The sequence below is a fragment of the Clarias gariepinus genome, chromosome 27 (genome assembly GCF_024256425.1).
Source record: "Clarias gariepinus isolate MV-2021 ecotype Netherlands chromosome 27, CGAR_prim_01v2, whole genome shotgun sequence".
In the NCBI taxonomy this organism is placed as follows: Eukaryota; Metazoa; Chordata; class Actinopteri; order Siluriformes; family Clariidae; genus Clarias; species Clarias gariepinus.
The window spans coordinates 24,002,885-24,016,473 of record NC_071126.1 but is presented as its reverse complement, the minus strand read 5'-3'; the positions used below and the strand labels follow the sequence as shown (position 1 = coordinate 24,016,473).

The 13,589-nt window shown below is 42.9% G+C and overlaps 1 protein-coding gene across 1 annotated transcript; it reads left to right on the top strand.

Annotated features, from left to right (window-relative positions):
- The first annotated feature begins 372 nt into the window (after positions 1 to 372).
- Positions 373 to 11,484, top strand: ptger2b (prostaglandin E receptor 2b (subtype EP2)). Its single transcript, XM_053488610.1, has 2 exons — positions 373 to 1,267; positions 10,079 to 11,484. The coding sequence occupies exons 1-2, from the start codon at positions 446 to 448 to the stop codon at positions 10,301 to 10,303; spliced, it is 1,047 nt and encodes a 348-aa protein (XP_053344585.1). The 5' UTR covers positions 373 to 445; the 3' UTR covers positions 10,304 to 11,484.
- Positions 11,485 to 13,589: the final 2,105 nt, after the last annotated feature.

Sequence of the window (13,589 nt, the reverse complement as noted above, 5' to 3'; positions counted from 1 at the left end):
TGTCCATGTGTTATGACTTAATGTTCCTGTTGGAAGAGAACATGTGTTACTGTTTTGAATAATTATTAGATTTTTAAACATGTGTGCAGTGTTTAGCTGGACATAGTGTACTGTGGTAGTTTATTATTGTGTGTTTAATATTAGTTTGTGTGATTTTGTGCATGAGATGAACCGTTTTGCCGGTTGTGTGTTTTAGGTCTGATGGTGCGATAAGAGTTTAGGAAACTTTTTTAATGTTTTGCAAAAAAAAAAAAAAAAAAACTGTGATCAGGGCGTGTTGTAGAGGGGCGTGGCCTGCACGAGCTCCTCCTCCTGTTCGTGTGTGCTCGCCTTACACACTCACTCTCTCTCTCTCACTCACAGACAGAGTGTATGATGTGCGGCACGGAGACCTTCTCCCGCCGTGGATAAACCCGCGCACACACACACGCACGCGCGCGGTGAGATGGAGAGGAACGGTACGGATCTCTGCAGGGGGCGGGAGGGGGGGGTCCGGGGGGGTTCTCCCGCCATCTCGGCGCTCATGTTCGCCGCCGGGGTTCTCGGGAACGCGGTCGCGCTCGTGCTGCTGGAGGTGCGGCGGCGCAGGAGGAGGGCTCGGAGCGCGCGCGGTGCCGCTCCCGCCGCCGGTCCCGGTCGGCTGTTCCCGGTGCTGCTCACTGCGCTGCTCGTCACCGACCTGCTGGGCACGTGCTCGGTCAGCCCGCTGGTGATGGCGGCGTACGCGCGGAACGAGTCCCTGCGCGCGCTGGGCGGGAGTGAGGTCGCGTGCCAGCACTTCGGCTTCGCCATGACGTTCCTGAGCCTCGTGACGCTCGCGCTGATGCTGTGCATGGCGCTCGAGCGCTGCCTCTCCGTGTCCGCGCCCTACTTCTACGCGCGGCGGCTGAACGCGCGCTGCGGGTACGTGGCGCTCGCGCTGGTCTACGCGTCGGGCGCGCTCTTCTGCCTCGCGCCGTTCTTCAGGTTCGGTGAATACGTGCAGTACTGTCCCGGGACCTGGTGCTTCGTGGACATGCAAACTTCCCACGTCTACAAGAACCTGTACGCGTCCTGCATGCTCCTCATGATCGCGTGCACCGTGCTCTGCAACGCCTGCGTCATCTACCAGCTCGTGCAGATGTACCGGAGGTGCACGGTGCACCGGGGCTCCGCGCGCAGGCTCAGGGACCCCGCGCGGACACGAACCCTCTCCGAGGAGCTCGAGCACCTGGTCCTGCTCGTCTTCATGACCATCAGCTTCCTCATCTGCTCACTTCCGCTCGTGGTGAGGAACCATCACACTCATCACATCACACTCATCACTCACAGCCTTAATCATCACATCACACTCATTACTCACATTAATCATAACATCACACTCATCACTCACCACTCACAGCATCACACTGATATCACACTGATAACATCACTCATCACATCACACTCATCACATCACACTCATAACATCACACTCATCACATCACACTCATCACATCACACTCATAACATCACACTCATAGCATTAATCATAACTGATAACATCACTCACAGCATCACACTCATCACATCACTCATTACATTTACATTTAGGCATTTGGCAGACTCTCTGATCCAGAGCGACTTACATTTTTATCTTCATCACATCACATTAATAACATCACACTTATCACATCACACTCATCACTCACAGCATTAATCATAACATCACTCACAATGTTTTGTAAGCTGCTCAATAATTATTGTTAACACACACACCATTAACATTCCAGGACGACGTCAGTGCGCTGCATGAGAGATGTTTTTTTGTAAAAGCTTAAAAAGCAAATAATCTGTAGTGTCTGTAACCATGTCAAATTCATGTTGCAATAACAATTTAGTATTTTAAAATAATACACTTTATCAGATTTATGTCTTCATGTGGAATCTAAATCTAAAGTTTCATCTGAATGACAATCAAGATCATTAAAAGATTTAAATTTTAAAAAGTAACAGAAACTAAAACATAAAAAGGCACAAAATTGTATTTTTTCAAATCTGTTTCTTTTGATCTGATAAAAAATAAATGTGTATTCATATTTTCACTCACTCACTCACTCATCTTCTATAGCGCTTTATCCTGTACTCAGGAGCGCGGAGGGCCTGGAGCCCATCCATTGCAGGGCACACACACATACGCACATACACACACTCACACACTACAGGCAATTACGGAACGCCAATTAACCTAACATCCATGTCTTTGGACTGTGGGAGGAAACCAGAGTACCCAGAGGAAACCCACCACGCACGGGGAGAACATGCAAACTCCATGCACACAGAGAGATGGGAATCGAACCCGGACCCTGGAGGTGCAAGGCGACAGTGCTAACCACTACACCACCACACATATTTTATATATAAAAAAAAAAACGAAAACAAAAAAATAACGTATGCATTAAGTATTATAACAAATGGTGTTATATGATCTGGTCTGAAAATTCTGATGTTTTTTCACCTAGGTAAGAGCATTTAACACCAACACCATGTTTTGGCCGTGTGTTTCCCACAGGTGTGAAATATACCTGCGGTGGTGTACAGTGTGTCAGCACCTTCTACATACAACAAACAATACATACATAACACAATAACACTATATTATTATTTATCTGATATTTTTATTCATTTCACATTTCAGGGATCCGACCTACTAACCCTCCCCTATAAATCAACATATTTATACATGACGAGAAAGACTTCAGAACTAAACACTTGGTGTATAAAGACGTGGTGTGTCGGAGCGGGTACTGTACTGTAGCTCTTAAACCAGAGCATTTCAGCCCTTCTTCATATTACTGTGTTTTAATAAATATATGGGGGTCAGGAGTGTGAAGTGTAGAGTTATCTTTATACACACAGGTGTGCTTTGATCAGCGCCATATAGACAATGTCATGAACTGGATGTTACTTCATTTTTACCAACTATACACACATGACTGAGCAAAAAACAGCACAGATTCACTCATTCACACAAGATTACTGGCTTTTATGGTTGTTTTTCACGGTTTCAGTGACATAATAATAATAATTTGTAAATTTAGCGAATTCCGCATTTTTGCGATGTCATTCCATTATTCTGGTACCAGTAAAATTGACACATTTTAAAAGTAAAGCTAACTTTGTTTCTACATGACATTTGAGAAAACTTAAATAGACAGTGTGATGTCCGAGGTGTTTTATAAGGAAGAGCGCCTCACTGTGTGAAGCTGTGTCTCTACAGCGCGTGTGTGAGCAGCAGTTCACCCTCCTTATTCTTTAGACCTCATGGGTGGCCTGCTGCAGCACACTGTGTGTGTGGGAAACACTGGAGTGAGATCTTTAAGATAAGACCTGGTAAGATCTATCTAGATAAGATCTCCCTGAGGCAGAGTGATGGAGCAGGGCGTGGAGATCCATTATCCATTCTAAATCACACCTGAAATATCAGAACAACAGATTTAGAGTTCAGGGAACAGGAAGTGTAGGAGTGATGGTTTCAGGTCCTTCAGGAGGTTCTGCTCCAGGTGAGGGTGAGCACCAGCCCTGTGGATGATGTGTAAAGAAATAAATTAATAAATCAGTTTTTATACAAATTGACATTAATTTGTTACAGCGTCATGCTAGGAGTGATGGAGGATGATTTCAGGTTAGGGATGTACTGTGGATGTAGTGCTGCTGGAGCACTCCTGGACGATGCTCCGCCCCTTTCTCTCTAGTTAAAGAGAAAGGATATCCATGTTGACGTACATGTACATTGGTACAAAACCAAAGGGAACGGTCCATGCTGATTGGTTCTCAGGTGTGCTGATTGTGCTGATTGTAACATCATTACCCGAGTAACACTTGGAGCAGCGCAGCAGTGTCGGTGTCTAACGCAATAAGTAAACGTAACAGCAAATTAACAGTACGTTAGCGTTGATGTTTCCGCTCCTGCGGTTACTCTGTCTTTGTTTACGTGAACAAAATGTCTCGCTCTGAAATGATTTCATTCTGCTTACAGATTCCAGCGTAACTGTTTACATGGACGCTGATCTGATAGGATGTGTTTTTACATGCTCAGAGTGTTTAATCAGAATAAAACTTTCATGACATGTGGAAAGGTGTTCTTCAGGACCCGACAGGAGTCATGGGGGGAAATTTAATCTATTTATTCCCCCTCACATCTCTCGGGCGGCTCCGTATGGTTGAAGTATTTTTTTCTTTATGTTAGATTCCGCTTTCTGTCTTTTCCAATAAATCCCACCTTCTTTGTTATGATTGATAGCAATAAAGCAGTCTTACCTATGATTGGTTGGATCCTTTATTGTGTATAAAGTCAGCGTGTCCAAACTCAGAGCTCCTTCCTCCAGAGACCCAGTGGATGAGAATAAACATGTGAGAGAGAATTGTTCTCAAGGAGTTATATAGAGTAGATCAGACCACAATCATCCTATGTAAAGTAGATCAGACCACATACAGGGGTTGGACAATAAAACTGAAACCCTGACCAAGTTAGCGTTGGAGGTTTAATTTCTTTGTGATGTATCATGAGCCGCGGTATCCAGGGTAACGTCAGCATACCACCAAGAAGGACGAACACATCCAACAGGAGTAACTGTGGACGCAGGAGGAAGCTGTCTGATAGGGATGACTGGGTGCTAAAACATAAAATCACAGCTGCCCAACTCTCTAGATCAGACCACAGACATATATATATATATATATATAGAGAGAGAGAGAGAGCAGGTAAGACCACATACATCTTATATTGAATGTACAGTGAAACCTCGGATTACAAGTAACACGATTTCGCAAGACGAGCAAATATTTTTAATAAATTTTGATTTGGAAAATGAGCAGGCTTTGGTGTACGAGTACAGAGTATCATGTATTACGCATGCTTTTCTTGTTTTAACGCCGTGCGTCACGTGATCACAACTGAGCCAACGTTTTTTCTCTCTCTTGCGCTGCGGAATTGTGGGTAATCATCTCCCCTGCTGGGTCTTAGTGCGCGTCTCTTACTGGTATAATCAACATCCGTGCACATGTGTACTGTTTACTATAATACTGTGACCGTGTGTGTGTGTGTGTGTGTGTGTGTAAAACATATTTAATTTTGTGTATGTGTACAGTGCGCGTGTAAAGCAAAAGCAAGTCTCATTAGGGAGGTTAAAGATCCATTTTGTCTCTTTGTTTCAGCCACACACACACACACTCTGCTCTACACAGAAACACTGCTCTGCCGCGATTCTTTTCAAAGGTGAAGTGCAGGTTCATTTGTTTCTTTGTTTGACTTTACAGCAGTGATTCCGTTAGTATGCGCTCACGTGAGTTTCATTAGCGATGTTGCTTGCTCATTTTTTAGACAAAACAGTCTTTCCGTTAATGTGTGTGTGTGTGTAATTCAAATAAGAGAAAGGTTCTCCTACTTAAGCTTCACACACACACACACAGTGCCTGCGCGCACACACTCATCTGTCTGGATTTATTTTTAAAAAGTGCAGGTTAATTTGTTTTATTTTTACTTTATATTTTGTATTAATTATTTTTTGTATTAATTTTTTTGGTCTGTGGAACAAATCATTTGAGTTTCCATTATTTCTTATGGGAAACTTCTCTTTGATTTACGAGTGCTTTGAAATGCAAATTATGCTCGTAATCCAAGGTTCCACTGTACCAGACTGCAGGTATCTGATAGAGTAGATCAGGCCACATATAGACTATACATTATACAGAGTAGTTCGTAGTGAAAATATCTGACGCAGAGTAGATTAAATGTCAGATCTTTTATGTATAGAGTAGATCAGACCTCAGGGAAGGTTTTAGAGCAGTGTATAGAGACAGTGCTAAACTAAAGACGTGGTTGAATAACCAGTTCCTCTTTTACAGCGAGCTTGATCTTGTCACGGGACTCACTGTTCCTGTTCTCACATGTTTGGGTTTATGGGCGGGATCTGTTCAGATTAATGTCAGGTTACACTGAAATGATGACGTAAACAGTCTGACAAAACATCAGATTTCAGTAAATCAGACCAGGGCCTGTCTGCAATGAAGCCTGAAGATCAACAGATCTGAGCATTTATTAACCTGAACACACATCTCAGTAACAGAGCTAAGTGTGTGTGTGTGTGTGTGTGTGTGTGTGTGTGTGTGTGTGTGTGTGTTCTGTCTGTTCACACAGTTTATACACTCCATTATTATGACACAACATGTGTCATAATATTATTATTATTATTATTATTACTATTATTATTAACAACAGTAATAATTATACATTATACAAAACAAATGAAACCTATTATAGAAACATTTAGGAGTAAATAGAATACATGTATTGTTAGATAAGATCAGTAATCACACACACACACACACACACACACATTTCAGCAGGTGCATTTTTCTCACGCTTCAGCCATGACATAATTAAAATGTAAACACACACACACACACACAGACTGCTCTCAGTGTGAACACACACACAGCTGTGTACATAGTGCTTTATAGACAGACAGAAGAATTATTAAAATAAACAATGAAAAAATAAACAGTCTAAAATAAGATCATGTAAATAACAGGTTATTAAAGTTAAACCTCCACACTCAGTACTGGAGATGAAGTCTATTCATGACCCCGGACTCTTTTGTGTTGCGGTGTGTGTATGACCACAATATGGATGTTTTAAAATGATTTATTATATTTATATTGGAGCTGCACCGGTCGATCCGCGCCCCCTGATGGGACGTGACTGGAGATCAGACGCTCAGACGCTCAGACACGATGGTGTCACATTATCAAAACTCGGCATGTGTGTATGAGTGCATGTGTGAACAGTATGTGTGTGAGTGTACAGTATGTGTGTATGAGTGTACAGTATGTGTGTGAGTGTACAGTATGTGTGTGTGTGTATGAGTGTACAGTATGTGTGTGTGTGTGTGAGTGTACAGTATGTGTGTATGAGTGTACAGTATGTGTGTGAGTGTACAGTATGTGTGTGTGTGTATGAGTGTACAGTATGTGTGTGTGTGTATGAGTGTACAGTATGTGTGTGAGTGTACAGTATGTGTGTGTGAGTGTATGAGTGTACAGTATGTGTGTGTGTGTGTGAGTGTACAGTATGTGTGTATGAGTGTACAGTATGTGTGTGTGTATGAGTGTACAGTATGTGTGTGAGTGTACAGTATGTGTGTGTGTGTGTATGAGTGTACAGTATGTGTGTGAGTGTACAGTATGTGTGTGTGTGTATGAGTGTACAGTATGTGTGTGTGTATGAGTGTACAGTATGTGTGTGAGTGTACAGTATGTGTGTGTGTATGAGTGTACAGTATGTGTGTGAGTGTACAGTATGTGTGTGTGAGTGTATGAGTGTACAGTATGTGTGTGTGTATGAGTGTACAGTATGTGTGTGAGTGTACAGTATGTGTGTGTGTATGAGTGTACAGTATGTGTGTGAGTGTACAGTATGTGTGTGTGAGTGTATGAGTGTACAGTATGTGTGTGTGTGTATGAGTGTACAGTATGTGTGTGTGTACAGTATGTGTGTATGAGTGTATGAGTGTACAGTATGTGTATGAGTGTACAGTATGTGTGTGTGTACAGTATGTGTGTATGAGTGTATGAGTGTACAGTATGTGTGTGTGTGTATGAGTGTACAGTATGTGTGTATGAGTGTACAGTATGTGTGTGTGTATGAGTGTACAGTATGTGTGTGTGTATGAGTGTACAGTATGTGTGTATGAGTGTACAGTATGTGTGTGTGTATGAGTGTACAGTATGTGTGTGAGTGTACAGTATGTGTGTGTGAGTGTATGAGTGTACAGTATGTGTGTGTGTATGAGTGTACAGTATGTGTGTGTGTGTATGAGTGTACAGTATGTGTGTGTGTATGAGTGTACAATGTGTGTGTGTGTATGAGTGTACAGTATGTGTGTGTGTGTATAGTATGTGTGTGTGTGTATGAGTGTACAGTATGTATGTATGAGTGTACAGTATGTGTGTGTGTATGAGTGTACAGTATGTGTGTGTGTATGAGTGTACAGTATGTGTGTATGAGTGTACAGTATGTGTGTGTGTGTACAGTATGTGTGTATGAGTGTATGAGTGTACAGTATGTGTGTGTGTGTATGTATGAGACTTCCTGCTTCAGCCTGTTCACACTGTGATGTCATCAGAAACACACTCTCTGTTGGGTGACGTTCTGAAAGCTGTTACAACTCAGATATAAATCACACAATCAGCACATTTGCATGCAGCTCATTTAGGTTGGGAAGCTCCGCCCACTTCCGGAGTCCCTCCAATAGTCTGATTTATTTCAACAAGAACCAGTGTGTGTGTGTGTGTGTGTGTGTGTGTGTGTGTGTTTACAGGGGCAAGAAGAAGTATGTGAACCCTCTGGAATTTCATGGTTTTCTGCAATAATTTGTCATAAAATGTGATCTGATCTTCATCTCATCAGGTCCAGAGTGTTGACTGATATCATGTGTCTAAAATAATAACACGGATGATTCTGGTCTAGTGCTAGTAGAAAAAGTGTGTGAATCCTGGGATTTCTTTACCTCTTAACCTCCCAGTGGAGTCAGGTGTTAGTGTCAGGGGTCAGGGTCAGGTGTTAGTGTCAGGGGTCAGGGTCAGGTGTTAGTGTCAGGGGTCAGGGTCAGGTGTTAGTGTCAGGGGTCAGGTGTTAGTGTCAGGGGTCAGGGGTCGAGTCTTGTTATGACAATGAGTTTGAAGGTGTGGACTAGAGCTGCTTTAGGAGACACTTTGGGACTGTTGGGAAAAGTTGGCGCCCAGTCAAAATGTCCTGATAAACATCTGTGTTCATGAGTCTAAAGTAGCTCAAACTCAGAACTACTGAACGTTTACATACATTCAGATAAATATCACCTTATGAACAATGGACCTGTGGACATCCAAATACTAACAGGATTCACAGTTCACACACACTCGGATGTTTACGGGATATTCATACTCTTTATTTATATCTGTTTATTACAAGTCTACTGCTGTTACCTTCATACTCTGTTATATTACACATATGGTGGTGATGAGAAGTGAAAAACTGGAACCTTGTAGAACATTAAACAAGTAGAGTGTCACAAGGACAAAGGACGGGTTAGGGTTGGGGTTGGGGTTGGGATTAGGGTTGGGGTTGGAATTAGGGTTAGGGTTGGGGTTAGGGTTGGGATTAGGGTTTGGGTTGGGGTTACTCTATCTCTAATCCTAACCCTAAAACAACACTGCTTATTAAAAACAACACTGTGCACGCCTGGAGCTTGTGAAAGATCTCATTAAGAATCCACAGCGCAATCTGCAAAATGTTTAGTGCACCATAGAAACTAGGATTAAACGATTTGGAAAGAACACACAGATCTACATCTGGTGTAAAAAGGGCACGGCACATCATCATAAAAACATCATCCCAACTGTAACGCTGCATCAGGGCGTGGCCAGCGCACAGTCATAGAGGGAAAGAAGAATTCCCGAGTGTATCTGATCCACAGCTACAGGAAGCGCCTGGTGGAGTGGTGGAGGTTATTCCTGCCGGGGAGGGGGGGACTAGTTATTAATTCCAAGGGTTCACTTACTTTCTCCACTGGTATTTTAATTGTTGAATGAGTGTCTAATAACGACATGAACGATCAGGATTCCTTTGTGTTATTATTTCAGGCACAGTGTATCAGTCAACACTCTTGACGTAGATGGAGGTCAGATGATATTTTATGACGGTTTAACGCAGAAAGCCGTGACATTCCAAACAGCCCACATGTGTGTTCTTGCCCCTGAATAATCTCTCGTGTTTAGACTCATTGGGGTGAAACACACTCGACAGGAAGTCAGCTTCTATAACAAGTTGCTTTCCTGAGAATATTTTCTCTCTGGTTTGTTTACACATGCTGAGTGTGTGTTTGTGTTGGATAGACAAGCATAAACCTGTCAATCAAATAAGCCCCACCCACCCCCCATGTTATTGTGAAACCCAGGACCAACTCACTAGATTACACCGATAAAACTCGATAAAACTGGCTAAACTCTCTCTCTCTCTCCCTCTCTCCCTCTCTCCCTCCCTTACACCTCCCCCCACTACCCCCCCCCCCTCCCCGTACAGATCTGTGTGTATATCAACTCTGGCAAAACACTAGACCGGACGGCTCTCCTGATGCTATCCTGGAACCCCATCCTCCACCCCTGGGTGTTCCTCCTGCTCAGCCCCCCTGTGCCCCGCCTCTTTTGGGGGGCTGTCTGTAAAATGCTGAGGCCACGCCCCCTGGACAACAAGCTCCCCATGTCACCCCGCCTTCCCACACAGCCCAGCTCAGAGCTACAGACATGAGGAACTTCTGGATAAACCTGCAGATAAGACACGGGGTACACACACACACACCAGAGTTCTTTGGGAACAAGTGTGTATGTGTGTGTGAGAGCCCGGAGCCACACAGCCGGATGAGGGAAGGCGCCTGCGCCGGACCGCTAATGTTCTGATCACGTCAACAGCGTGGTGCTGAGGAGTAAATAAATAAATAACACAGTAATAAATAAATAATCAATCAAAAGATGAGTGTGAAGAAGCTAACACATCTGGAGCTTAATAAAGGTTTGTTAATCACACTGTAGAGAATCACAGACAGGAGGCGTGGCTTTCAATAGCGGGGCTTCAGTAGGGGCGTGGCTTAGAGGTGCGCCTCCAGTCAGTACAGCTGTTAGGGTTTGATGACTGAGAGTGAAAGAAATAAATCATTTATTATGGAGTGAAAAACAGAAAACTGTAAAACTGATACTGAGCTACAGTTTACAATATTATTTTATTATTATTATTATTTATTTACTGGTTTACTGTGCTGTTAAGTCCTATGGACATTGTGTGTGTGTGTGTATTGTTTTATTTTATTTATGACCACTTTTTATGCTAATAATGAAAGCTAGGTGTTATAGATGTGTTAGTGAAGCTGAATAAGCTGCCCTCCTGACACTGAGCCTCATCCATCACTCCGTACAGATTTATAACTCCAGATATGAATGTTTATTTCTCATGAATGTTTGTTTATTAACTATTGTTATCAACTCGCCTTTAATTACTGAGATGATTTACATTTAGCCACACCCACAAACTTTATAACTGCTAATGGAGAGACGGAAACCTCCATGATTTACAGGGTGCCAATAGTTTTGTTCTCATTGAGAGGACTCGTTTTGGTATTCTTTTTATTCAGGGCATTAGTGAGAAACGGAAAAGCGTGGACGGAGTCGTGTAGTCAGTGGGAGAAAGCATTAACAGACTGTACATTTACCAGGATATGATGTCCTATAGTAATAAATAACATCCTGACACTGATTTACCTGTAAAGTTTCAGTGATAAACAAGGCTGTGATGTGTTTAATAAAACTTTACCGAGCGTCAGGGTTTCAGCTTCGTCAGTCTGAGCATGTGTTCACTGTAAACTGGTTTTATTAAAGTATTGATCTGAGTGTGTTCTGTGTTCTACATTAAAATGGATATGAAATGTTTATTTTTCACATCAGACTCTGTGTATTTACTCAAACACCACACACACACGTGAGCTCGGACATCACACACAATCTATATCTCTTACTGTATATCAGTCATTTCTCTAATCAGATTAAATGATGATTTTATTCACTTCTGCATTTTAGAGTACATAAAGGAAAACAGAATGTTTAAACTGTATAAAGATCTCAGGACTGAGTGTTCTAATACAGCGACAAGAGAAGAGCTTTTTGTGTTATTATTTTAGACTTTTATTATTCTTTCAGTATATTTGTCATCACAATTAGTTGAAGATTAAATCACATTTTAGGACAAATTAATGCAGAAAACCATGAAATTCCAAACGGTTCACATGCTTTTTCTTGCCCCTCTAGGGTTAGCTGTGTTAGCTGGGTTAGTCCAGCAGTGTTTAAAGGAAAAGCCCAGACTGTAAATGGGATGCAGTTCACCCTTAAACACACCAAACACACCTCTCAGAGGGGGTGTGGCCTAATGTCTAATTAGCACACATGATCGATTGACAGCTCTGTGTCTAAAACTTCACTCCTGCACACGTACAGTAAACTAGTGGAAAAGGGAAAAACTGTGTGTGTGTTTACAGAATGAGAGAATTGTGTTATGACTCATCGGATGTGGTTGTGCTTCACCAAAATCCCTGCTGTGGAACATTAAACCGTGTGTGTGTGTGTGTGTGTGTGTAAACTAAGTAGGTGTAAAGTCCGTGTGAAGGTTAATGGGGTATGAGTGAGAGGTAACGCAGTGTGAGTGTAAACACAGTGTGAGTGTAAACAAAGTGTGAGTGTAGACGCAGTGTGAGTGTAAACGCAGTGGGGGTGTAAACGCAGTGTGAGTGTAAACGCAGTGTGAGTGTAAACGCAGAGTGTGTGAATGCAGTGGGAGTGTAAACAAAGTGGGAGTGTAAACAAAGTGTGAGTGTAAACGCAGTGTGAGTGTAAACGCAGTGTGAGTGTGAACGCAGTGTGAGTGTAAACAAAGTGTGAGTGTAAACGCAGTGGGAGTGTAAACAAAGGGGGAGTGTAAACAAAGGGGGAGTGTAAACGCAATGGGAGTGTAAACGCAGTGTGAGTGTAAACGCAGTGGAAGTGTAAACAAAGTGTGAGTGTAAACGCAGTGTGAGTGTAAACAAAGTGTGAGTGTAAACGCAGTGGAAGTGTAAACAATGTGTGTGTGTAAACTAAGTAGGTGTAAAGTCCGTGTGAAGGTTAATGGGGTATGAGTGAAGGTAACGCAGTGTGAGTGTCAACACAGTGGGAGTGTAAACGCAGTGGGAGTGTAAACAAAGTGTGAGTCTAGACGCAGTGTGAGTGTAAACGCAGTGGGGGTGTAAACGCAGTGGGAGTGTAAACGCAGTGTGAGTGTGAATGCAGTGGAAGTGTAAACAAAGTGGGAGTGTAAACGCAGTGGGAGTGTAAACGCAGTGGGAGTGTAAACGCAGTGTGAGTGTGAATGCAGTGGAAGTGTAAACAAAGTGGGAGTGTAAACGCAATGGGAGTGTAAACGCAGTGTGAGTGTAGACGCAGTGTGAGTGTAAACGCAGTGGGAGTGTAAACGCAGTGGGAGTGTGAACGCAGTGGGAGTGTGAACGCAATGGGAGTGTGAACGCAATGGGAGTGTGAACGCAGTGTGGGTGTAAACGCAGTGTGAGTGTAAACAAAGTGTGAGTGTAAACGCAGTGTGAGTGTAAACGCAGTGGTAGTGTAAACAAAGTGTGAGTGTAAACGCAGTGTGAGTGTAAACGCAGTGTGAGTGTGAACGCAGTGTGAGTGTAAACGCAGTGTGAGTGTAAACGCAGTGGGAGTGTAAACAAAGGGGGAGTGTAAACAAAGTGGGAGTGTAAACGCAATGGGAGTGTAAACAAAGTGGGAGTGTAAACGCAATGGGAGTGTAAACGCAGTGTGAGTGTAGACGCAGTGGAAGTGTAAACAAAGTGTGAGTGTAATCGCAGTGTGAGTGTAAACAAAGTGTGAGTGTAAACGCAGTGGAAGTGTAAACAATGTGTGTGTGTAAACTAAGTAGGTGTAAAGTCCGTGTGAAGGTTAATGGGGTATGAGTGAGAGGTAACGCAGTGTAAGTGTAAACACAGTGGGAGTGT

Coding starts and splice junctions, on each gene's coding strand:
- ptger2b (XM_053488610.1), top strand. CDS start 446: ATGGAGAGGAACGGTACGGATCTCTGCAGGGGGCGGGAGGGGGGGGTC. Junction 1,268..10,078: donor TCTGCTCACTTCCGCTCGTG/GTGAGGAACCAT, acceptor CTCCCCGTACAG/ATCTGTGTGTATATCAACTC.